The sequence below is a fragment of the Salmo salar genome, chromosome ssa03, assembly GCF_905237065.1.
Source record: "Salmo salar chromosome ssa03, Ssal_v3.1, whole genome shotgun sequence".
In the NCBI taxonomy this organism is placed as follows: Eukaryota; Metazoa; Chordata; class Actinopteri; order Salmoniformes; family Salmonidae; genus Salmo; species Salmo salar.
Window position 1 is genome coordinate 41,185,253 of NC_059444.1, and position 26,741 is coordinate 41,211,993.

The 26,741-nt window shown below is 44.2% G+C and overlaps 1 protein-coding gene across 1 annotated transcript; it reads right to left on the reverse strand.

Annotated features, from left to right (window-relative positions):
• Window positions 1-1,981: 1,981 nt before the first annotated feature.
• LOC106600527 (retinal homeobox protein Rx1) lies at window positions 1,982-3,323 on the reverse strand (the record flags this gene model as incomplete). Its single annotated transcript, XM_014191950.2, has 1 exon — window positions 1,982-3,323. A coding segment is annotated over one exon (381 nt), but the record flags the coding sequence as incomplete, so codon positions are not given.
• Between the last annotated feature and the right edge of the window lie 23,418 nt (window positions 3,324-26,741).

The following is a 26,741-nucleotide window of genomic DNA, read 5'->3' on the forward strand; positions in this document are numbered from 1 at the left end:
TTTTCCTGCAGTCTCGGGAGCGCGCATACTCTTGAAGTGAGCACGCGCCTCAACACTGACAGCTCAACATTGGGTGCATTCGTAAATTCAGTCTGGAGTGCTAGAAAATTAGTCTGGAGTCCATTCGTAAATTCGGAGCGCACACTGGAAGTTCTGGCCGAGGAGTAGGGTTGATCCGAGTGTTCTGACCTCACAACGGCAGTCAAGCACACAAGCTAACTGGAATAAGTTAGCTAGCAGAACACCAAATGAAAGAACACCTCATCTGACCATTTTACTTGCACTAGCAGAGCTGGTTAGGCTGTTTTCATGTTATCCAGAGCGTTGGTGGCTGTAACTATGCTGCTGGCAACAATTTAATAAAGTTTTTTTGCCAATGTTTACTGACACTGACCATATTCAACGGGTGTTGAGCGTTCGTAAATTCATCAGTTGTTCTGCGCTCTGACGCACTCAAACGAGAGTGCTCTGAAATCAGAGTAGATAGCCAGAGTGAATTTACGAAGGCGGCCATTGTTGACATCAGCGGTGAGGGTCATGACTGCACACGGGAGGAAAACGTGTTCTTTTCTCAGTGACAAAGAGAATAAAAATAGAAGTTGCATGCATAACGATGGAGAATACAACAGAATCGACCTTTCGTTGTCATAAAGCTTCTGAAAAAAAATCTGTTTGCTAAGACATTGTCATTATTATAGGACACATACATTAAATTAATAGGAATAAATACTCAAGTTGGATCACTTATTGCGGAGGCATTTTGCTCACTTACTGTACTAGTAAATTAAATTAGATTACCATGTTCATTTTTCATTAGGTTATAATAATCCATGTCTTCTGGGAATGTTATGAAGTCCAAACATTATGGGTGGAGTTAGAAATTTGGCTGTCAGAAGTAATACAATGAAATTTAACTTTTAATCCGTCTGTCTGCATATTTCAAGACATGGCTTATAAGGGTGAAGTTCTCTCTCAACTCCGGGACCACCCGCCAGCAATTATTATTTTTTGACTGATGCAGGACTCTAATGCCAAAGAAGAGAGACTCTTCGACATTCTCACCTCCATTCATTTACGAAAATATAGTCAGTCTGTGCACAGTTCAGACTACCGATAGATTGGCGTTCTAACTCCCCCTTGTGATAGCGTGGTGCAATGACAAAATGACGCAATTTACTAAAATCTGCCACCAGACACAAATGGTCACGGCATAAGCTCTAAACTTTTAATTGAGGAACCACTGGACCTATAGTCAACTGTATTGGTAGATTGGTAAAAATAAAGAAAAGGAGACATTAATATCCATTTGAGCATGGTGAAATTATTATTTACACTTTGGAAGGTGTATCAGTACTACTAGTCACTACAAAGATACAGGCATCCTCAATTGCCCCGGAGAGGAAGGAAACCACTCAGGGATTTCACCATGAGTCAAATGGTGACTTTAAAACAGTTACAGAGTTTAATGGTTGTGATAGGAGAAAAGTGAGAATGGATCAACAACATTGTAGTTACTCCACAATACTAACCTAATTGTCAGAGTAAAAAAAAGGACGCCTGTACAGAATAAAAATATTCCAAAACATGCATCCTATTTGCAACAAGGCACTAAAGTAATACTGCAAAACATGTGGCCAAGCAATACACTTTTTGTCCTGAATACAAAGTTATGTTTGGGCAAATCCAACACACTGTGTACCACTCTATATATTTTCAAGCATAATGGTGGCTGCATCATGTTATGGGTATGCTTGTAATTGTTAAGGCTTGGAGTGTTTTTCAGGATAAAAAAAACTAAAGGGACACAGGCAAAATCCTAGAGGAAAACCTGGTTCAGTCAACTTTCCATCAGACACTGGGAGAGGAATTCATCTTTCAGCAGGACAATAACCTAAAACACAAGGCCAAATATACACTGGAGTTGCTTAACAAGAAGACAGTGAATGTTCCTGAGTGGCCCAAGTTACAGTTTTGACTTAAATCTACGGCAAGACCTGAAAATTGTTGTCTAGCAATGATCAACAACCATTTTGACAGAGCTTGAAGAATGTTGAAAAGATTAATGGGCAAAAGTTGCACTATCCAGGTGTGCAAAGCTCTACGACTTACCAGAAAATATGTAAATTTGATATTTCAGTATTTCATTTTCAATACATTTTTCTTTCTTCTCAATTTAATCCATTTTGAATTCAGGCTGTAACACAACAAAATGTGGAATAAGTCAAGGGGTATGCATACTTTCTGAAGGCACTGTATGTTTGAACATAAGGTAACAAACCTAGCAGCATCTCTGTAAATGAGTGTGTGTGGGGGTTGACTGTTTTTAATGTCAATCACTTTAAAAACAGTTAATTAGGTGTAAATAGGTATGCTTGTCTGCACAAATTTCCAGGCATAACAGATTACGAAAGACAGAGGATTTCCTCAGTCACCAAGACCTGTTGCCTCATCAGGGCCAGGAGGATTTCTTAGTCAGGCCACATTGTCAGGAAAGACTCCTGGCCCTAATATGGAAGTAAGCAGTGTCTGTCCTGTCGCTGTCTGTCCTGTCGCTTTAAACGGATAGAGTATTAACTAGAGATACACTGGTCAAATTCAGCCGTCCATTGCAATACCCTTACAGTACAAGCTTAATTGCATCCAGAGTATAAATCAATCATCAATGCTTGTAGCTCAGTTCTGTCTTTACGAGTCACTCAACAAGCTGACAAGGTGACACACAAAGTATTCTCTCTGTCAGGATTTTAAACCAAGAAAGAAAAAAAAGCTTGGGAACATAGCTACATTCATTTAGTTGAACATCCTTTACACAGAATCTCTTTGTTTTTGTTATCACATTTGTTTAAGTTGGTCATCACACAGAACGTATTTTCTCCTTCTTCTGATCACATGTGCTGCCAGGTTTTATCCATGGACCGAATGTGCTCCTTAGCCTTCATTGGTTACTTATCGTTGAAGGTGGGAAGACACTGACATGGAGACGGGGCCATTAACTGCATGCCCTGCACCATCCCCTGGTGCACCTTGCCATGTACTGGAGGGCTGTTGAGGAAGCTTTGGCTGTGGGAGTGGCTAGGGTAAGCAGACTGGAGGTAAGGGCTCTGCCCTGGGCCCATGTAGCCAGGGATAGTGTTCATGGGGGCGGCACTAGTCATGGGAGAGGTCAGCCAGGGGTTAGACATGGGCCCCGCGTTGGAGTGCATGGGCGGCCGGTTGAAGGGCAGCATGGGGGAGTCATGGAGCTTCATGGAGCTAGAGTCCATCTTTTCCTGACGTTGCCACTTAGCCCGACGATTCTGGAACCAAACCTGGACACGGACAGAGAGGATACAGTATTATTACTCTACAGCAGGCACACAGTAGTGTACACTACAGTGTATTATAATAGTAGTAATAATAGTATTTGTCGTAGTAGTAGGAGGAACAGTAGAAGAGTCAGTAGCCTAGAATTAGTCAACAGAACTGTACAAAATGATCTTTATTGGAGTGGGCAGTGTATTTATCGATTCAACCTTTGTATTTAACCAGGAAAAAAACCTTGAGGTTAGAAACCTCTTTTGCTATGGGGACCTGGCTGTATGATGAGTGTGTAGTAGTAGTAGTAGTAGTAGTAGTAGTAGTAGTAGTAGTAGTAGTAGTAGTAGTAGTAGTAGTGGCAGTGGTAGTGAAATTGAGCTCAGGTACATCTTGTTTCCATTGATCATCCTTGAGATCTTTCTGCAACTTGATTGGAGTCCACCTGTGGTAAATGTCATTGATTGAACATGATTTGAAAAGGCACACACCTGTTTATATAAGCTCCCACAGTTGACAGTGCATGTCAGAGCAAAAACCAAGCCATGAGGTCGAAGGAATTGTCCGTAGAGCTCTGAGACAGGATTGTGTCGAGGAACAGATCTGGGGAAGTGTACCAAAACATTTCTGCAGCATTGAAAGTCCCCAAGAACATAGTGGCCTCCATCATTCTTACATGGAAGAAGTTTGAAACCACCAACGCTCTTCCTAGAGTTGGCCCCCCAGCCAAACTGAGCAATCGAGGGAGAAGGGACTTGGTCAGGGAGGTGACCAAGAACCCGATGGTAACTCTGACAGAGCTCCAGAGTTCCTCTGTGCAGATGGGATAACCTTCCAGAAGGACAACCATCTCTGCAACACTTCACCAATCAGCCTTCATGGTAGAGTGGCCTGCCACTCCTCAGTAAAAGGCACATGACAACCAGCTTGGAGTTTGCCAACAAGCACCTAAATACTCTCAGACCATTAGAAACAAGATTCTCTGGTCTGATGAAACCAAGTTTGAACTCTTTGGTGTCACGTCTGGAGGAAAGCTGGCACCATCCTTACGGTGAAGCATGGTGGTGGCATCATCATGCTGTGGGGATGTTTTTCAGTGGCAGGGTCTGGGAGACTAGTCCGGATCGAGGGAAACATGAACAGAGCAAAGTACAGAGATATCCTTGATGGAAACCTGCTCCAGAGCGCTCAGGACCTCAGACTGGGATAAAGATTCACCTTCCAACAGGACAATGACCCTAAGCACACAGCCATAACAAAGCAGGAGTGGCTTAGAGACAAGTCTTTGAATGTCCTTGAGTGACCCAACCAAAGTCCGGACTTGAACTCGATTGAACATCTCTGGAGAGACCTGAAAATAGCTGTGCAGCAACGCTCCCTATCCAACCTGACAGAGCGTGAGAGGATCTGCAGAGAATGGGAGAAACTCCCCAAAAACATTGTCATTGTGGGGTACTGTGTGTAGATTGATGAGGGGGGAAAACAATTTAATCAATTTTAGAATAACGCTGTAATGTGGAAAAAGTCAAGGGGTCTGAATACTTTCTGAATACACTGTATACCGGGAGTACCAGATCATTGTGCAGGGGCATGAGGTATTTGAGGTAGATATGTAAATAATGTCAGGGTAAAGTGACTAGGCATCAGGATCAGACCTGGGCAGAAAATATTTGTATTTTGTATTTTATTTGAAAATAGCAACTTATCAAATACTCAAGGTAGTCAAATATAGGTTCAACTAAAAGGCAACTATTTTCTTTGATATTCAAATACATGCCTCAGAAAAACTAATCATATTTGAAGGTATTCTGAATTTTGCCTAGTCAAATAAAATAAAAAGTTATTTTGAATACATATCAGAAAACCAAATAGTATTTGAAGATATTCGAATATATGAAAGCTATTTGAAAAAAAAAAAACATTTATTTGATGGCTGCCAAATATTTGATGAAGAACAAAAAACTACAATAGTTAGTTGAAAGGTAAACAAGAAACCTTACCCTCTGCAGCATTTTCAGGTATCATAAAATGTATTGCGGCATTCAACGTTTTCAGTGGCATGTTGAAAGAGTCATACAGTAGCTGAGCATTACAACTTTATTTATACTTATCTGTCCAAAATATCATTGGTTAATTGATTAGACTTTATGATGTACACCGGGGGCAATCGACATTCAGGAGAATAGACATTTACAAAATGTTCAGATATAAATGTATTGTGTTGATCAAATATGACTTAGATAGATTGGAATAGTATATGAGATTATATATCATTCTATTTCTATCTTCAACATCCATGTCCAGATACAGCCCTACCATTAGTTGAAGGCAGCCAATCAAATAGTTTCATAAAAGTAGTCTGTTCCTGAGATCTGTATTCAAATATATGTTTTAAGTATTTGCTTTCTCAGGTCTGTGTTCAAATATTTTAAAAAGGTAGTTACTTTCTGAGATCAGTATTTAAATAGTTTTTAAAAATGTGTGCAAAGTAACTATTTGTTCCCCCAAAGAAAGTTACTTTCCACAAAGCATACTTATAGTTATCCCAGGTCTGATCAGGATAGATAATAATAAGAGTAAAATATAGAACAGAGTATCAGCTGCATATGTGTGTGTGTGTGTGTGTGTGTGTGTGTGTGTGTGTGTGTGTGTGTGTGTGTGTGTGTGTGTGTGTGTGTGTGTGTGTGTGTGTGTGTGTGTGTGTGTGGCTGGGTTTCTGTACAGCACTTTGTGACATCAGCTGATGTAAGAAGGGCTTTATAAATAAATGTGATTGATTGATTGATTGATTGATTGTGTGTGTGTGTGTTTGCGCGTGTGAGTGTTGGTGTGTGTGTTGGTTTGTGTGTACATATGTGAATGTGTGTGGGTTTTGTATGAGAGTGTAGTGTCAGTGTAGTGTGTGTGCATGTATAGCCTATATATAGCCTTGTAAGTGAGCAAAGGGTCAGATACTGAGGGCATGCTGCTGGAGGAGAATGGAATTAAAACCAAAGGATTTAATAGGCTTCTTAATTGGAATCCTTCCCCTTTAAGAATAACTATTGCCAGTTGTTTTCTGGTCAAGTAACTGCTGCAAATGTGGCCTGCATTCAGACCACAGACCACATTACCACCTTGGGTAATGAAGGCTTGACAAAACTTTCTTTCAGAAATCTATTGTTTAAAAGGTAATGGCTCCTAATGATCGCTTCATTACATTCAATAAGTGAGAGAACAGACACAGAGATATGAAGATGTAGGCTTTGTTTGGACACAAACTGGTCCTGCACAGGAAAGACATGAAACACATTCTGTTAAAGCCCCTGTCTGAGCACTTGTGGATTGTGAAACGAGAGCACAGATGTCAGATAAATGAACAATGACTATGGGCTCTATTTTCACAAACCTATAGCAATGGCACCTGTGTAGCGGTGCTCCCTTACATTTTTCAATTTGAGAATACACAGAACTGGTCAACAAATTCTGATCAATTCTAAATAAATTATATTTAATTACCCCAAAAAAATCCATGAAAAATAATAGAATGACAAACAAAATAAATATGTATGGCAGCCTAGCGATGGTGGTGCCTGGCGGTGGCGAGAATGATGAAGAACTGTAGGCTATGTGTGTGCACTGCTGTGGTCCATAGGAGGATTGGACATTTGAATGTGGCCAAGATGGAGATAATAATGCATTTAGGTTATAGTTTGAGATGCATGAATGCACCACACCAAAAGCTTGATTTTTAATGGCTGTTTTAAAACGAATTTCCTGCAATTCTACTTAATAATAATTTATCTTCAATACTTGGTCAATTGATTTGATAGCATGTTTAACCTACGTAAATAAATTATATGAATAGATAATTCACCTCTTTTCTTTTTTTCTGTAATAGAGTATATTGTAACCATGTGTTCAAGCTAATCAAATCAAAGTTCATTTATGATACAGCATAGTGGAATCTACACAATACAATGAAATGCCCACTCACATCAAAAGCTCTCCTTGCAAACAGTGCAATGATATTAAGGGGATACTTCAGGATTGCACGCTAGTAGATACCCATAGACTTCCAGTCATTGCGCTAGTTAGCACTGGCTCGCGAAACTACCGCTAACTTTCTTCATACAGGACACAGAGACATAAAATTGATATCCACAAGTTCATCTGACTCTGGGGAAGTAGGTCATAAAATCCCAAAATTGCCAAAATCCCAAAGTATCCCTTTAAGCTATACTGTATATGCATTTGTATTTACATTAGAATATAGCCTAAATATAGCTATACCCCGTAGTCATAGAACTATTAAGCTATACTGAAAATTATTGTTGTTTATTCCTGAACTGGACGAATGGCAGAGCTATCCTTCAGCTTCAGCCATCGGCACCACAAGTTGGTTAAACTTTTTTAACTTCATTGCCCGATCATGGCGCTGTCCTTTCAGCACCACGTCGGGCGCTCCAATTGCAACTTCATCGGTTTCGGTGTCCCGTCCGCGGGACGGTTGAGCTAACGTAGGCTATTGCAATTAGCATGAGGTTGTAAGTAACGAGAACATTTCCCAGGACATAAACTTATCTGATTTTGGCAGAAAGCTTAAATTATATCCTTGCTTAAGGGCCTGAGCTACAGGCAGTTAGATTTGGGTATGTCATTGTAGGCGAAAATTGAAAAAAAGGGGCGGATCCTTAAGAGGAATGAATGTTAAAATAACATTCATCAAGGTCTGTTTTAGGATGGTTAGCTAAGGTTGAATAGTAAATAAATGTCACGACTTCCGCCGAAGTCGGTCCCTCTCCTTGTTCGGGCAGCGTTCGGCGGTCGACGTCACCGGTCTTCTAGCCATCGCCGCTCCACCTTTAATTTTCCATTTGTTTTGTCGTTTTCCTGCACACCTGGTTTACATCTCCTCATAATTACTATGTGTATTTAGCCCTCTGTTCCCTCCATGTCTGTGTGGGGTATTGTTTATTGTCAGGTTGGCACGATTCCGGCTGGTTTGCGCCGGGTTTTGTTTTACACCCGTGCTTTGTGGCAGCCGGTACTTTGTACTTGGTTATTGTAGTTTGTGCTGCCTCACTTGTTCTTTGGGCATTCGTTTTTGTGACGCGGTTGCGTTCTGTTCAAATAATTGCCTCATTAAAGTGCTTTGTCCACTCATCTCTGCTCTCCTGCGCCTGACTTCCATGCACCAGCTACACCCACCACCTGACAATAAAAAATATATCATGCACCAAAACTTAACAGAGCGCGCCAATAGGCATGATATATACTTTGATTGAAAAATAAATAAATAAATGAAGGCTAATAGTTAACTTAATCTGCTCTAATTCACTCACAAAACAGTAATTCAAGAAGATCTAAATCTATATTACCATGAAACTGATTAAGATCATTCAAATGATTGGCATGCAGGTGCAGTTTGAACATTTCACCAGTAAACCGTGAACAATTATAATTCACGGTTGACAGTGATGATGCCGTATTTTGAAATTAGGTATGCGTAACTTGGTGTTTTCTTGAGACAATATGTGTGTGGTCATAGGCAGATGTTGCAATTGGAGGATGCATTTTATGCATATTCTATGAAAGGCTATTCAATAGGTTACATGTGGGTACAAACTTTGATTGAGGAAATGATATACAGTACCAGTAGAAAGTTTGGACACACGTACTCATTCCAGGGTTTTTCTTTATTTTGCTTGTTTTCTACATTGTAGAATAATAGTGAAGACATCAAAATGATGAAATAACACATATGGAATCATGTAGTAACCAAAAGGTGTCAAACAAATCAAAATATATTTTATATTGTAGATTCTTCAAAGTAGCCACCCTTTGCCTTGATGACAGCTTTGCACACTCTTGGCATTCTCTTAACCAAATTCATGAGGTAGACACCTAGAATGCATTTTCAACAGTCTTGACGGAGTTCTCACATAAGCTGAGCACTTGTTGGCTGCTTTTCCTTCACTCTGCGGTCCAACTCATTCCAAACTATCTCAATTGGGTTGAGGTTGGGTGATTGTGGAGGCCAGGTCATCTGATGCAGCACTCCATCACTCTCCTTCTTGGTCAAATAGCCCTTACACAGCCTGGATGTGTGTTTGGATCATTGTCCTGTTGAAATACAAATGATAGTCCCACTAAGCGCAAACCAGATGGGATGGAGTATCGCTACAGAATGCTGTGGTAGCCATGCTGGTTAAGTGTGCATTCAATTCTAAATAAATCCCTGATAGTGTCAACAGCAATGCACCCCCATACCATCACACCTCCTCTATACTTCACGGTGGGAACCACACATGAGGATATAATCAGTTCACCTACTCTGCGTCTCACAAAGACTTGGCGGTTGGAACCAAAAATCGGTCTAATGTCCATTGCTTGTCTTTCTTGGCCCAAGCAAGTCTGTTCTTCATATTGGTGTCCTTTAGTAGTGGTTTCTTTGCAGCAATTTGACCATGAAGGCCTGATTCATGCAGTCTCCTCTGAACAGTTGATGTTGAGATGTGTCTGTTACTTGAACTCTGTGAGTCATTTATTTGGGCTGCAATCTGAGGTGCATTTAACTCTAATGAACTTATCCTCTGCAGCATAGGTAACTCTGGTTCTTCCTTCCCTGTGGCGGTCCTCATGAGAGCCAGTTTCATCACAGCGCTTTTTGGTTTTTGCGACTGCACTTGAAGAAACTTTCAAAGTTCTTGAAATGTTCTTCATTGACTGACCTTCATGTCTCTTTGTTTATCTGAGCTGTTTTTGAGATAATATGGACTTGATCTTTTACCAAATAGGGTTATCCTCAGTATACCAACCTTACCTTCTCACAACACAACTGATTGGCTAAAACGCATTAAGAAGGAAAGAAATTCCACCTATTAACTTTGAACAAGGCACACCTTTTAATTGAAATGCATTCCAGGTGACCACCTCATGAAGCTAGTTGAGAGAATGCCAAGAGTGTGCAAAGCTGTCATCAAGGGTGGCTACTTTTAAGAATCTCAAATATAAAATATATTTCGATTTTTTTTTATTTCTGAAAGCTAAACTGTACAAAAAACCCAAACTCAAATTGCTGAAATAAATAAATGAAATCAGAATAGTCAGATTAACTGATAAATCATTTTTTCACGAGATCAAACATATAAGAAATATCTTGCAGCGTTTTTTTAACCGCAGATCTAAAATGCTTCTTATTATTAATTTCAGCTCGGCTTCATACAAATTTTGTGTATCAGTGGCACTTTTCCACTCGGATGAAAAATCTTTGTCTGTTCCACCTGAGGCAGGGGACGAGGAGCGTGCAGGATTTCGCTTTGGACTTCTGGATCCTGGCCGCCAGCGCAGAATGGAACGACAGGGCCCTGATCGATCACTACCAGTGCAGTCTGCGCGAGGACGACCGTCGGGAGTTGGCCTGCCGAGACACCACCCTCACGTTGGACCAGCTGGTGGACCTGTACATCCGGCTGGACAACCTGCTGGCCACCCACGGACGTCCGGATCGGGGCCCATCAGTTCCATCCCTTAGGGCGACCAGAGGAGGGGTCATTCCCTGCACCATCTGTGGCCGCAGAGGGCACACTACTGGTCGGTGCTGGGGGGGTTCCTCAGGGAGTCGAGGCAGCAGGCAGGGCACTATCGTGTCACCCCAGGTGAGTCGGCACCAGGCTTACCCAGAGCCCCCTGTTGCTCACATGTATGCGTTTATTACATTTCCTGAGTTGTCCCCGCATTCCCAGCAAAAGACACTCGTAGATTCAGGCGCAGATGGGAATTTTATTGACTGTTCATTTGCCCATAGTTTAGGGATCCCCCTTGTTCCTGTGGATATGCCCTTCCCTGTGCACGCCCTAGTCGACCATTAGGGTCAGGGCTGATTAGGGAGGCCACTGCTCCACTAGACATGGTTACGCAGGAGGGTCACAAGGAGAGAATCAGTCTCTTCCTTATTGATTCTCCTGCGTTTCCCATGGTGCTGGGCCTACCCTGGTTGGCCTGTCATGACCCCACTATTTCGTGGCAACAGAGTGCTCTCAAGGGGTGGTCACGAGAGTGCTCAGGGAGGTGTGTAGGGGTTTCCATTGGTGCGACTACGGTGGAAAGTCCAGGCCAGGTCTCCACCGTGCGCATCCCCTCAGAATATGCCGATTTGGCTCTCGCCTTCTGTAAGAAGAGGGCGACTAAATTACCGCCCCATCGACGGGGGGATTGTGCGATAAATCTCGTGGTAGACGCATCACTTCCCAGGAGTCACGTGTATCCTCTGTCACAGGAGGAGATGGCGGCTATGGAAACATATGTCTCCGAATCCCTGGGGAAGGGATACATTTGGCCCTCCACTTCACCTGCTTCCTCGAGTTTCTTTTTTGTGAAGGGTCTGCGCCCGTGTATTGACTATCGAGGTATCAATCAGATCACTGTGAGGTACAGCTACCCGCTGCCTCTCATCGCCAGTGTGATCGAGTCAATGCACGGGGCGCGCTTCTTCACAAAATTGTACCTCAGGAGCACTTACAACCTGGTGTGTATCCGGGAGGGGGACGAGTGGAAGACGGCATTTAGTACCACCTCAGGGCACTATGAGTACCTCGTCATGCCGTACGGGTTGATGAATGCTCCATCAGTCTTCCAGGCCTTTGTTGACAAGATTTTCCGGGACCTGCACGGGCAGGGTGTAGTGGTGTATATCGACGACATTCTGATATACTCCGCTACACGCGCCGAGCATGTGTCCCTGGTGTGCATGTGTCCATGGATCACACTCCCATACTTCCGGCCTCTTGCCTGGTGGCACTGGTGGTGTGGGAGCTGGACGCGGACATCGAGCGGGCATTACGCACAGAGCCCACTCCCCCCCAGTGTCCAGCTGGGCGCCTGTACGTTCCGTCTGCTGTCCGCGACCGGTTGATCTATTGGGCCCACACGTCACCCTCCTCTGGTCATCCTGGCATCGGTCGGGCGGTGCATTGCCTTAGTGAGAAGTACTGGTGGTCCACCTTGGCCAAGGACGTGAGGGTTTATGTTTCCTCCTGCTCGGTGTGTGCCCAGTGCAAGGTACCCAGGCACCTGCCCAGAGGGAAGTTACAACCCCTACCCATTCCACAACGGCCGTGGTCACACCTGTCGGTGGACTTCCTGATGGATCTTCCTCCCTCACAGGGCAACACCACGATCCTGGTCGTTGTGGTTCGGTTTTCTAAGTACTGCCGTCTCCTCCCTTTGCCCGGTCTCCCTACGGCCCTACAGACTGCGGAGGCCCTGTTCACTCACGTCTTCCGGCACTACGGGGTGCCTGAGGACATAGTCTCTGATCGGGGTCCCCAGTTCAGGTCCAGGGTCTGGAGAGCGTTCATGGAGCGTCTGAGGGTCTCAGTTCACCTCATCTCAGATTTTCACCCCGAGAGTAACGGGCAGGTGGAGAGAGTAAACCAGGATGTGGGTAGGTTTCTGCAGTCATATTGCCAGGACCGGCTCAAAACTCACTCCGCCACTCCTCCACTAACCTCTCTCCCTTCCAGTGCGTACTGGGGTATCAGCCGGTTCTGGCACCTAGGCATCAGAGCCAGATTGAAGCTCCTGCGGTGGACAAATGGTTTAAGCGCTCGGAGGAGACCTGGGATGCCGGAAGGCAAGCGCCGACCACCACCGCAGTGAGGCCCCGGTGTTCGCACCGGGGGACCGGGCCTGGCTCTCAACCCGAAACCTGCCCCTCTGCCTGCCCTGCCAGAAGCTGGGTCTGCGGTTTGTGGTGCCATTTAAAGTCTTGAGGAGACTGAACGAGGTACGCTACAGGTTACAGCTTCCCCCAGATTACCGTAGCGTCGGGCGAGGGGCCTTCAGTACCTCGTGGAGTGGGAGGGGTACGATCCGGAGGAGAGATGATGGGTGCCGGTGGAGGATGTCTTGGACCCATCGTTGCTCCGGATCGCCCTGCGCCTCGTCATTCGGGTCGTCCCCGAGGTCGGTGTCGGCGCGCTGCTGGAGCCGCGCGTCAAGGGGGGGTACTGTCACGACTTCCGCCGAAGTCGGTCCCTCTTCTTGTTCGGGCGGCATTCGGCAGTCGACGTCACCGGCCTTCTAACCATCGCCGATCCACTTTTCATTTTCCATTTGTTTTGTCTTTGTCTTACACACCTGGTTTCAATTCCCCAATTACTTGTTCATTATTTAACCCTCTGTTCCCCCATGTTTGTTTGTGAGTAATTGTTTATTGTAGTGCGGTCCATATTTTTGGCCTTGTATTTATACGATGTGTATTGTTACATTATTGAGTAAAATTGCTTTCATTACTCATACCTGCTGTCCTGCGCCTGACTTATCTCACCAGCTACACACAGACACATTACAATTCCCACATTCTTGAATGTTCATTCTATCAGCAGACAGTGCGCTAACGGATGTGTAGGTACTTTTCTCTAGTACTTTTGTCAGTGGAGATTTTTCCTGTAAAATGCTAGATTATCTTTAAGCAAAACATTAGGAAATGTAGCTGGCTACATTCTTTCTATAATAAACATTATTAATATGATGGCCTGCATCATGTTTGCAAAAAAATACCTTGCTTTTTCATTGTAAGCTAATTTGCTTATGTGTGACTGCTAGCCAAATAACGTTGCACTTTTCTGATGAAAATTAAGCTATTATCTGCCGACTGTGTTGCCCTAATGAATTTTGAGTGAAGGAAAACTATAGTTGATGGTCTGCATTTTGAAAATGCTAATTTCTGAAAGGTAATGTGACCGCTGTAATTAAAATACTATTTTGTTAAGAGTAAATATATATTATCGGTAATGAATGTGTAGGGGACTTCTGAAATTATACAGACTTTGTGGCGCAGTGGATAGATCACCATACCCCAAATCCAGGACGTTGAGTTTAAATCCCATATTGAAAAGTCTGTACTAAGTGATCATGTCAGATGTAATCATACCACATACTTTAAAACCCAGATACTGTCTCATTGCTTTACTTATAATGGTTTGCGACACCTGGAACAATCAGGGGACCTTCAGGGGACGATGACCCAACGTTCCAAAAACGTCTGGGAACTATACAAAACCACCAGGGGACCATTACACAACGTCCTAGGACTACCCCGGGACAAACCGGGAAGTACACAAAACCTCCAGGGGACCAAAAGACAACATCGCAAAGAAGTCCTAAAAACATTTTCAGGGACATCCTGGGACAAACAGGGAACTAGACAAAGGTCCCCCAGAGACCGTTCCCTTGGGACCATCATGCAACATCCGAAGAACTAGTCAAATGAATGTCCTGAGAAAGTTGTAAAAAGGTCCTGACATGGTCCTCTATGACGTCCTGGGAACTTACAGGGAACTAAACAAAGGTCCCCAGAGAACGTTCCCTTGGGATCCCTTAGGATCGGAGGTGTAACGTTGCGCCGAAAACCCTTAAAGGACCTAATAGGAATGTTGCCTAATGTCCTTAGGATTTCCCCTGTTTGCTGGTTAATTAGGAACCATCAGTAACTTACGTGGGACATTATTTTAAAAGGTCAATAGCTCCAAATTTCAATGACTTTAAAACCTCAAACCAACCAACTAAATTTTTGAAATTCGTAGACAAATATCGAAAGCATTTAATGAGATAAAATATTGTCCCATTTACATTGTGTAATTTATTGACGGTCCCTTACTATCCCCAGCGATAGGCTATCCAAAGTCAAACCAACTTTTCCAAAGTTATCACACCAGTAGGCTGAAGCTAATTGGCTAAATGATTTGGTTAACTCTATGTAAGTATGTAAGCAACAACTTAAATACTAAGTATGTAATTATACAGATAACAATGTATGTATTGTAAATAATAATGTATATACTAATGTTCATCTCAAATATTACTACAATAATCCCTTCTCCCCATCCAAAACAAGCAGGTACAACGTAATAATGTAATTTCACTATAGTGGCCCAGGTTTGGCCTCCCTGACTTTTTTCCCTTTACACAGATGGAATGGGCAGGACCTATCCTAGCTTCTAGGGCTGTTCCTAGCTCCTGCTATGGGTTTCCCTGCAGCCAGCTTAAATCAAATCAAATCAAATTTTATTTGTCACATGTGCGGAATACAACAGGCGTAGACCTTACCATGAAATGCTTACTTACAATCCCTAGTCCAGGTGGCCATTTGATTGATTGTTCAGCAGTCTTATGGCTTGGGGGTAGAAGCTGTAAGAATCCTCTTGGACCTCAACTTGGCGCTCCGGTAAAGCTTGCCGTGCGGTAGCAGAGAGAACAGTCTATGACTAGGGTGACTGGAGACTTTGACAATTTTTAGGTCTTCCTCTGACACCACCTGATATAGAGGTCCTGGGTGGCAGGAAGCTTGGCCCCAGTAATGTACTGGGCCGTACGCACTACCCTATGTAGTGCCTTGCGGTCGGAGGCCGAGCAGTTGCCATACCAGGCAGTGATGCAACCCGTCAGGATGCTCTCGATGGTGCAGCTGTAGAACCTATGGTTCCTGTGATAATGGTGTTGATGTGAGCCATGACCAGCCTTTCAAAGCACTTCATGTCTACAGACGTGAGTGCTACGGTTCGGTAGTCATTTAGGCAGGTTACCTTAGTGTTCTTGGGCACAGGGACTATGGTGGTCTGCTTGAAACGTTGGTATTGCAGACTCAGTCAGGGACGGGTTGAAAATGTCAGTGAAGACACTTGCCAGTTGGTCAGCGCATGCTCAAAGTACACATCCTGGTAATCCGTCTGGCCCTGCGGCCCGTAGCACTCACGTCTGTAGCCATGAAATGCTTTGAAAGGTTGGTCATGGCTCACATCCACACTGCCCTTTCACACCTGGACAAAAGGAACACCTATGTGAGAATGCCATTCAATGACTACAGCTCAGCATTCAACACCATAGTGCCCTCAAAGTTCATTACTAAGCTAAGGACCCTGGGACTAAACACCTCCGCAACTGGATCCTGGACTTCCTGACGGGCCGCCCCCAGGTGGTAAGAGTAGGTAACAACAAATCCGCCATGATGATCCTCAACACGGGGGCCCCTCAGGGGTGTGTGCTCAGTCCCCTCCTGTACTCCCTGTTCACTCATGACTGCTAGGCCATGCACGACTCCAACACCATCACTAAGTTTGCTGTTGACACAACAGTGGTAGGACTGATCACCGACAACGATGAGACAGCCTATAGGTAGGAGGTCAGAGACCTGACCGTGTGGTGCAAGGACAACAACCTCTCCCTCAACATGATCAAGACAAAGGAGATGATTGTGGACTACAGGAAAAGGAGGACCGAGCACACACCCATTCTCACTGATGGGGCTGCAGTGGAGCAGGTTGAGAGCTTCAAGTTCCTTGGCGTCCACATCACCAACAAACTAACATGATCCAAGCACACCTTGACAGTCATGAAGCGGGCACGACAAAACCTATTCCCCCTCAGGAGACTGAAATGATTTGGCATGGGTCCTCAGATCCTCAAAAGGTTCTAGAGCTGCACCATCGAGAGCATCCTGACTGGTTGCATCACTGCCTGGTATGGCAACTGCTCGGCCTCCGACCGCAAGGCACTACAGAGGGTAGTGCGTACGGCTCAGTACATCACCGGGGCCAAGCTTCCTGCCACCCAGGACCTCTATACCAGGCAGTGTCAGATGGCCCTAAAAATGATCAAAGACTCCAGCCACCCCATTCATAGACTGTTCTCTCTACTACCGCATGGCAAGCGGTACCGGAGTACCAAGTCTATGACAAAAGGCTTCTCAACAGTTTTTACCCCCAAGCCATAAGACTCCTGAACAGGTAATCAAATGGCTACCTGGACTATTTGCATTGTGTGCCCCCCCACCATAGCCTCGCTACTGTATATTGCCTGTCTTTTTACTGTTGTTTTATTTCTTTACTTACCTATTGTTCACCAAATACATTTTTTGCACTATTGGTAAGAGCCTGTAAGTTAGCTTTTCACTGTTGTAGTCGGCGCACGTGACAAATAAACTTTGATTTGATTTGAAAATCTGGTTCAGTCTGCTTTCCAACAGACACCGGGAGATGAATCCACCATTCATCAGGACAATAACCTAACACACAAGCCCAAATCTACACTGGAGTTGCTTACCAAGATGACATTGAATGTTCCTGAGTGGCCTAGTTACAGTTTTGACTTAAATCTGATTGAACATCTATGGCAAGACCTGAAAATGCCTGTCTAGCAATGATCAACAATCAACTAGACAAAGCTTAGAATATATATATTTTTTAAAGAATGTCCAAATATTGTACAAAGCTCTTGGAGACATACCCAAAAAGACAGCTGTAATTGCCGCCAAAGTCACTTCTACAAAATATTAACTTATTTATGAGATACAGTTGAAGTAGGACGTTTACATACACCTTAGCCAAATACATTTAACTCCGTTTTTCACAATTCCTGGCATTTAATCCAAGTATAAAAAATCCCTGTTTTAGGTCAGTTAGGATCACCACTTTATTTTAAGAATGTGAAATGTCAGAATAGTAGTAGAGAGAATGATTCATTTCAGCTTTAATTTATTTCATCACATTCCCAGTGGGTCAGAAGTTTACATACACTCAATTCGTATTTGGTAGCATTGCCTTTAAATTGTTTAACTTGGGTCAAACGATTCGGGTAGCCTTCCACAAGCTTCCCACAATAAGTTGGGTGAAATTTGTCCCATTCCTCCAGACAGAGCTGGTGTAATTGAGTCAGGTTTGTAGTCCTCCTTGCTCGCACACGCTTTTTTTGAGGTCAGGTCTTTGTGATGGCCCTTCCAATACCTTGAATTTGTTGTCCATAAGCCATTTTGCCACAACTTTGGAAGTATGCTTGGTGTCTTTGTCCATTTGGAAGACACATTTGTGAGCAAGCTTTAACTTCCTGACTGATGTCTTGAGATGTTGCTTCAATATATCCACATCATTTTCTTTCCTCATGATGCCATCTATTTTGTGAAGTGCACCAGTCCCTCCTGCAGCAAAGCACCCCTACAACATGATGCTGCCAGTTGGGATGGTGTTCTTCGGCTTGCAAGCCTCCCCCTTTTTCCTCCAAACATAACGATGGTCATTATGGCCAAACAGTTATATTTTTGTTTCATCAGACCAGAGGATATTTCTCCAAAAAGTATGATTTTTGTCTCCATGTGCAGTTCCAAACCGTAGCCTGGCTTTTTTGTGGCGGTTTTGAAGCAGTGGCTTCTTCCTTGCTGAGCGGCCTTTCAGGTTATGTCGATATAGGACTCGTTTTACTGTGGATATAGATACTTTTGTACCTGTTTCCTCCAGCATCTTCACAAGGTCCTTTGCTGTTGTTCTGGGATTGATTTGCAATTTTCGCACCAATTTACGTTCATCTCTAGGAGACAGAATGCATCTCTTTCCTGAGCGGTATGACGGCTGAGTGGTCCCATGGGGTTTATATTTGCGTACTATTGTTTGTACAGATGAACGTGGTATCTTCAGGCATTTGGAAATCGCTCCCAAGGATGAACCAGACTTGTGGAGGTCTACAATTTTTTTTCTGATGTCTTTGCTAATTTCTTTTGATTTTCCCATGATGTCAAGTGAAGAGACACTGAGTTTGAAGGTCGACCTTGAAATACATCCACAGGTACACCTCCATTTGACCCAAATGATGTCAAGTAGCCTATCAGAAGCTTCTAAAGCCATGACATCATTTTCTGGAATTTTCCAAGCTGTTTAAAGGCACAGTCAACTTAGTGTATGTAAACTTCTAACCCACTGGAATTGTTATACATTGAGTTTTAAGTGAAATAATCTGTCTGTAAACAATTTTTGGAAAAATGACTTGTGTCATGCACAAAGTATATGTCCTAACCGACTTGCCAAAACAATAGTTTGTTAATAAGAAATTTGTGTAGTGGTTGAAAAACGAGTTTTAATGACTCGTGTATGTAAACTTCGGAATTCAACTGTATTTCATTTTGAATAAACGTGCAAAAATGACTTAAAACATGATTTCACTTTGTCATTATTGTCACGTCCTGACCATTGTCTGCTCTTATTTTCTATGGTAGAGTAGGTCAGGGTGTGACTGGGGGGTATATTCTAGTTAAAATGTTCTATGTTGTTTGGGTCTAGTTTCTGTTTTTCAATGTTGGGTTTTTTGGATGATCCCCAATTAGAGGCAGCTGGTCATTGTTGTCTCTAATTGGGGATCATATTTAAGTAGTTGTTTTTCACACTTTTGTTTTGTGGGAGATTATTTTGAGTTAGTGCATGTAGCACCTCTTCGTCACGGTTTGTTGTTTTGTTTATGGTTTATTGTATGTCTTGCATAGTTTCACATTATAATAAAATATGTGGAACGATATTCACGCTGCGCCTTGGTCCGTTCCTACACACAAACATGACAATTATGGGGTATTGTGTGTAGATGGGTGAGAAAAGGAATCGATTTAATACATTTTGAATTCAGGCTGTAACACAACAAAATGTGGAATAAATCAAGGGGTATGAATACTTTCTGAAAAGAACTGTAGGACCCATCCAAGTGCAGGGCTCAGTTGCGTGATGCTTGACAACACAATGAAAACCCACCAGGCAGATTTAATGCTTCCGTAAAGTGTTTAATGAAGTAACCTTTTAACATGGGTCTTTGTCAAGTCAGGTAATAATCATTTTATCACGTTAATAAATTAAGGTTGTCCGCTTTGCTTGTTTCCTCATTACCTTAATTGTGTACAAATTGGTTGAGGTGCAGCGTAGCTATCAAGCTGCACAGTTTTATCAGATGACAGTTTAAACTTGTGAGATCCTATTAGGAAGAAAGCGGCTACCGCTTAAAGGAGATGTGTCAGCTTACAGAGGGGGATGAGACAGGGAGCAATGGAGAGATGATGACAATGATGATGAAGAAAAGGGAGGGTTTGAAGGATGAAAGACAATATCATGTGAGCGACAGCCCCTAAACACCAACTTTCCCTTTGAAGTGGCCTATGTGTCATTGATATAAATCAGAAGCATTTATTCTAGTGTCAAAAGTGTTAATAGGATCATTTTGGTCATAAAGTCAGTCTCTGGAACAGAATATGAGAAAATATGGTATCCCATATTCCGAACCATCAATTTATACATTTTAAGTTTGTTCACAGACTGTATCTAACACCAAGGAAACATTTTACGTTTAAATTGGCCCCAACTACCAAATGTTCACTGTTCACTGTCCCCTAAATCAGGTAGGCACATTCCTCCTTATGATATGGGAATAGCCTGCAGTTAAATGCTTCTGGGGCAAAGTAAAAAAATATATTTTGAAGTGCATTAATGTAAATATTTAATGCTTTGCATCTATTATGTTACTTAACTTGCTTGTTGAATATCTCAACCAATCAGAGAGGATTACTGCTGACAGGCAGCACTGCCCCCCCCCCCAAAAAAAAATGTTGGCTCTTAGATGGCAATCACCTCACTCTCTCCCAATTTGCCAGTGGATACAGTTACTATTAAATGTTGTAACATTATAATTATCGACAGCAAGAATGAATGGTGCTAGTCTAGGAACAATAATCTCAGCTAAAAACCCAGGACAAATAAACAATCCATAAAGCCCAATACATACAGTACCAGTCAAAACTATGGACACACCTACTCATTCAAGGGTTTTTCTTTATTTTTACTATTTTCTATATTGTAGAGTAATAGTGAAGACATCAAAACTATGAAATAACATAAATGGAATCATGTAGTAACCAAAAAAGTGTTAAACAAATCAAAATATATTTTGGATTTTAGATCCTTCAAAGCAGCCATCCTTTGCCTTGATGACAGCTTTACACAATCTTGGCATTCTCTCAACCAGCTTAATGAGGAATGCTTTTCCAACAGTCTTGAAGTAGTCCCCACATATGCTGAGCACTTGTTGGTTACTTTTCATTCACTCTGCAGTCCAATTCATCCCAAACCATCTCAATTGGGTTGAGGTCGGGGGATTGTAGAGGTGTGTCTTGGGTCATTGTCCTGTTGATAAACAAATGATAGTCCCACTAAGCGCAAACCAGATGGGATGGCGTATCGCTGCAGAATGGTTGCCATGCTGGCTAAGTGTGCCTTGAATTCTAAATAAATCACTGACAGTGTCACTGTAACGTCTGTCTTCGGGTAGAGAGGACCAAGGCGCAGCGGGTTGCGTGCTCATCATTATATTTATTTAAATAAAGACTGTGAACACGGAAAAACAATAAACAACGAAACGACGACAGGAAACAGTTTAGCAGGCTATACACATAACAGCAGTGCTAAAGACATCTACCCACAAAATACCAAACCAAACACATACCTCTATATAGGACTCTCAATCAGAGGCAACTAGAAACACCTGCCTCCAATTGAGAGTCCAACACCCAATCCTAAACAAAGAAAAACTAAACTAGACCCTCTGCCACATCCTGACCAAAACTAATACAATTACTCCCTCTGCTGGTCAGGACGTGACAGTACCCCCCCCCCCAAAGGTGCAGACCCTGAATGCACCTCAAAAGAAAACACAAAACCCCCCAAACAACAAAAATATCCCCCTAAACTAAAGGGAGGGAAGGGAGGGTGGCTGCCGTCAACGATGGCACCTGTGCAACACCCCCCTTCCCAACCCACCTATACTGGAGGTGGCTTTGGCTCCGGCCTACTGTCCTCCAGACTGTAGACAGACTTGCTCGGCTCCGGACCGTAGGCAGACTCCTTCAGTTCCAGGTCGTAGGCAGACTCATTCCGTTTCACGCTGTAGGCAGACTCATTTAGTTCACTGTTAATTAAACACTTATTCAGTTCCGGATCCCATACAGACTCACTTGGTTCCGGATCGCTGACAGACTCACTTGGTTCCGGATCGCTGACAGACTCCCTCGGTTCCGGGTCGCAGGCAGACTCAACCGGTTCCGGGTCGCAGGCAGACTCAACCGGTTCCGGGTCGCAGGCAGACTCAACCGGTTCCGGGTCGCAGGCAGACTCAACCAGTTCCGGGTCGCAGGCAGACTCACCCGGTTCCGGACAGTGGGCCGTCTCACCTGGTTCCGGACAGTGGGCCGTCTCACCTGGTTCCGGATACTCTGGACGAGGCACGGTTGCCGGATACTCTGGACGAGGCACTGTTGCCGGATACTCTGGACGAGGCACTGTTGCCGGATACTCTGGACGAGGCACTGTTGCCGGACACTCTGGACGAGGCACTGTTGCCGGACACTCTGGACGAGGCACTGTTGCCGGACACTCTGGACGAGGCACTGTTGCCGGACACTCTGGACGAGGCACTGTTGCCGGACACTCTGGACAAGGCACTGTTGCCGGACTCTCTGGCCTGGTCTGAAGCACTGGAAGCCTGATGCGTGGGGCTGGTAGTGGAGGTACCAGCCTGGGGACACGCACCTCAGGACTAGTGCGAGGAGCGGGAACAGGCTGAGTAGGACTAGGCTGACTTATTGGAAGCTTGATGCGTGGTGCTGGTACTGGTCGTGCCAGACTGGAGGTACGCACTTCCAGGTCAGCACGAGAGGCGGAAACTGGACAGACTGGGCCATGGAGGCTCATAGTTGGTCTTGCTCGCACCTCCTGCACAACCTGTCCTGGCTGGGTGGAACTAGCAGCCCTGTACGAGCGGGGTGCTAGTACAGGGCGAACTGGGCTGTGCAGGGGCTTGATGGTTACCGTGCGTAGAGCGGGCGTAGGGTAGCCTGGTCCTAGGAGGCGTACCGGCGACCAGACGCGCTGCGCAGGCATCTTCCTACCAGGCTGGATGCCCACTCTAGCACGGCATCTGCGAGGGGCTGGAAAAACTCACACTGGACTGTGCGTACGTATACTTGAGATCGTGCGCACTTCTTCATAACTCGACGCCCTCCACTCCATACGTTCCTCCCTGTAAGCACGGGTAGCTGGCTTATGGCTCTTCCTTGGCCTAGCCAAACTACCCGTGTGCCCCCCCCAAAAAAAAAATTGTTGGGGGTGCCTCTCGTGCTTCTCCCTCAGCGCGTACATGGCCTCATATCGACGCCTCTCTGCCTTGGCCTCCTCTATCTCTTCCCTTGGGCGACGGTATTCCCCAGCTTGATGCCAAGGTCCTGCCCCGTCCAGAATCTCCTCCCAGGTCCATTTCTCCTGCCAGTCCATATCGAATTCCCATTGCTCCTTACTCCGCTGCTTGGTCCTTTTGTGGTGGGTAGTTCTGTAACGTCTGTCTTCGGGTAGATAGGATCAAGGTGCAGCGGGTTGCGTGCTCATCATAATATTCATTTAAATAAAGACTGTGAACACGGAAAAACAATAAACAACGAAACGACGACAGGAAACAGTTTAGCAGGCTATACACATAACAGCAGTGCTAAAGACAACTACCCACAAAATACCAAACCAAACACACACCTCTATATAGGACTCTCAATCAGAGGCAACTAGAAACACCTGCCTCCAATTGAGAGTCCAACACCCAATCCTAAACAAAGAAAAACTAAACTAGACAGAACGTAGAAATACATACAAAACACAAACCCTCTAGCACGTCCTGACCAAAACTAATACAATTACTCCCTCTGCTGGTCAGGACGTGACAGTCACCAGCAAAGCACCCCCATACCATCACACCTCCTCCTCCATGCTTCACAATAGGAACTATACATGCAGAGATCATCCGTTCACCTTACTCTGTATCTCACAAAAACACAGCGGTTGGACCCAAAAATCAATAATAAGGACTAAAGCACAGATTTCCACCGATTCACGCAGTCTCCTCTGAACAGTTGGTGTTGAGATATGTCTGTTACTTGAACTCTGTGAAGAATTTATTTGTGTCACACCCTGATCTGTTTCACTTGTCTTTGTGCTTGTGTCCACCCCCTTCCAGGTGTCGCCCATCTTACCCATTATCCCCAGTGTATTTATACCTGTGTTCTCTGTTTGTCTGTTGCCAGTTCGTTTTGTTTGTCAAGCCTACCAGCGGTTTTCCCCCACCTCCTGTCTTTTTCTAGTACCTGTTTTCTAGTTTTCTCAGTTTTGACCATTCTGCCTGCCCTGAGCCTGCCTGCCGTTGTCACGTCCTGACCCTAGTAAGATGTTATTTTCTATAGTAGTGTCGTGACGTTGTATTAGTTAATGTGACGACTGTTGCTCATCGAATGATTAACGGTTTATAATTGCGTGATTAAATGAATTAAGCAATGAATCAAGCAATTATTAACTCATTAACCTGGGGCACCATGGGAAAATTATTTTGATTGAGTTTCTATTTCCCAAATTAACTCAAAGGATGTCAGAATATCGATTTTACAACAGTCGCTAAATTAATCAACCTCTTGTCTCATGTCTGAACGTCGCATAATCCGGGAATCTGCACGAACCCGGGCTACACCAATGAGTTTACCACACCAATCTTAGTTGATTATTTATTTACTAGCAAGCTAAAATGATGATAAAAATACACATACACAAAACACAGTCTAGGCTATTGATTAGGACTTAGTATAACGGGCCAACACACTATGGCACGTGTTACCCAAAATGGGGATTTAAAAGAGAGAGAAACAAAGAAAGTACACAAGAGAAATATACATTTGGGTTCATTTGTCAGCCATGCTTATTTAAACCTAGCCTTGCCCCGAACTGCCGCTCTTATGGGTCAGAATATAATGATGTAATTACGTGTTGGAGGTCTCAGGTGGGAAGCTCCGCGTGGGCCGTTTAGGCTTCTCAATGACGCACTTCTCCGGCGCAAGTCTCTGGTTGTCCTCACGATGTCAGTGTCCTTCTTGGCTTAGTGGTCTGATCCCTCGCCCTTGATCTGAAAGGGGTCTTCTGAGGACAGACAGCTCTGTAGCTCAGAGCTCACAGCTTAGGACTCGAATGGTGTAGATACCACGATTCAATGAAGAGTGGAGGCTGGGTGGTTCGGCTTGAATTCACCCGCTTAGACACAGCTACTCGTCCGTAGCTCGTGTAGAAAAATATTTCTTTGTCTTCAACCTTGTGTTTCGTATTGGGGTTCGTTGACTTTGTTAGACCTTCGCTGCAGCTTGGGGTCACTTAGTCTGATATGTTAATTCTTCACTCTCCTGTCTTATACCCTTGGGTCAGAAGTGGGCGTAACCGCCTTTAGGGCAATTCTCTGGGCGTACCCAGAGAGTTAAGGGACAAGGCCTAGATTTGACTAAAATCTAATTTTAGACACTAACTTCACATTTCATCCTTACCAAAACATTCTCTTTGATTTGTATATTTTCCACACAATGTACAATGTATAAACATCAGGCATATACTGGGAAAACTCTTAAAGGTACAATGTTTTCATAATAACGTAATCTCTTAACCTTTAATAACAATACAAAAGTTACATACATTTTCATATTCCACCTCTCGTCATGACCACCATTGTGGCTGACGGAAACCATTGTTCCAAAGTCCCTTTATTGCATGTTTAATGTTCTGAGGCCAGTTCTCCATTGTGAGGACAAAGGAATTTCTCTGTGGCCTAAGGTTTATTATGGGCGTGAGGGGTCATAAAACCCCCACATCTTCAGACCCCTAGATCTCTCCTCCTCTGTTGGGGGTTTGGGAGATAATCTGTAGGGTGGTGGTCTCCTGTACCCTGACCTGATCAAGACAGTCATGACAGTAGAGTATGTCATGGCGTGACAGGGGGTGTTTTGTGTTTTTCTATGTTTTCTATTTCTATGTTTGTGTTCTAGGTTTTCTATTTCTATGTTGTTGTTTTTTAGGTTGATCTCCAATTGGAGGCAGCCGGTCCTCGTTGCCTCTGATTGGAGATCATATTTAAGTAGGGGTTTTTCTTCCTGGGTTTTTGTGGGTAGTTGTTTTCCGTTTTGTCAAGAGTACCTGACGGAACTGTTGTCGGTCGTTTTGTTGTTTTGTTGAAGTGTATTCATTAAAAAGTAAATATGAGCACTATACACGCTGCGCCTTGGTCTCCTTTAGACGACCCACGTTACAGAACTACCCACCATGATTGGATCAAGTGGCGTGCCCAGGCAGAAATGGACACCTGATCACACAAGGAGTGGACGGAGAGGAGAAACTGGACTTGGGGCCAGGTAATCGAATGATATCGGAGCCTACCTGGGAAGAACGAGAGGCAGCCCCAAACATTGTTTTGGGGGTTGCACACGGGTTGTTTGGCTGGGCCAGGGGTGAGGCCTGAGTCAACTCCCCGTGCTTATTGTGGTGAGCATGTGCCTGCCTCTCGCACTCTCTCTCCAGTGCGCCTCCATAGCCCAGTACGTCCTGTGCCTGCTCCTCGCGCTCTCCTTCCAGTGCACCTCCATAATCCAGTACGTCCTGTGCCTGTTCTTCGCACTCTCCCTCCAGTTCGCATCCATAGACCAGTACGGCCGGTGCCTGCTTTGAGCACTTGGTCCTGAGTGCGTCTCACTAGTCCGGTGAGACCGGTTCCTGGTCCACGTATAAAGCCTCCAGTGATAATCGATGGTCCGACACCTGTAG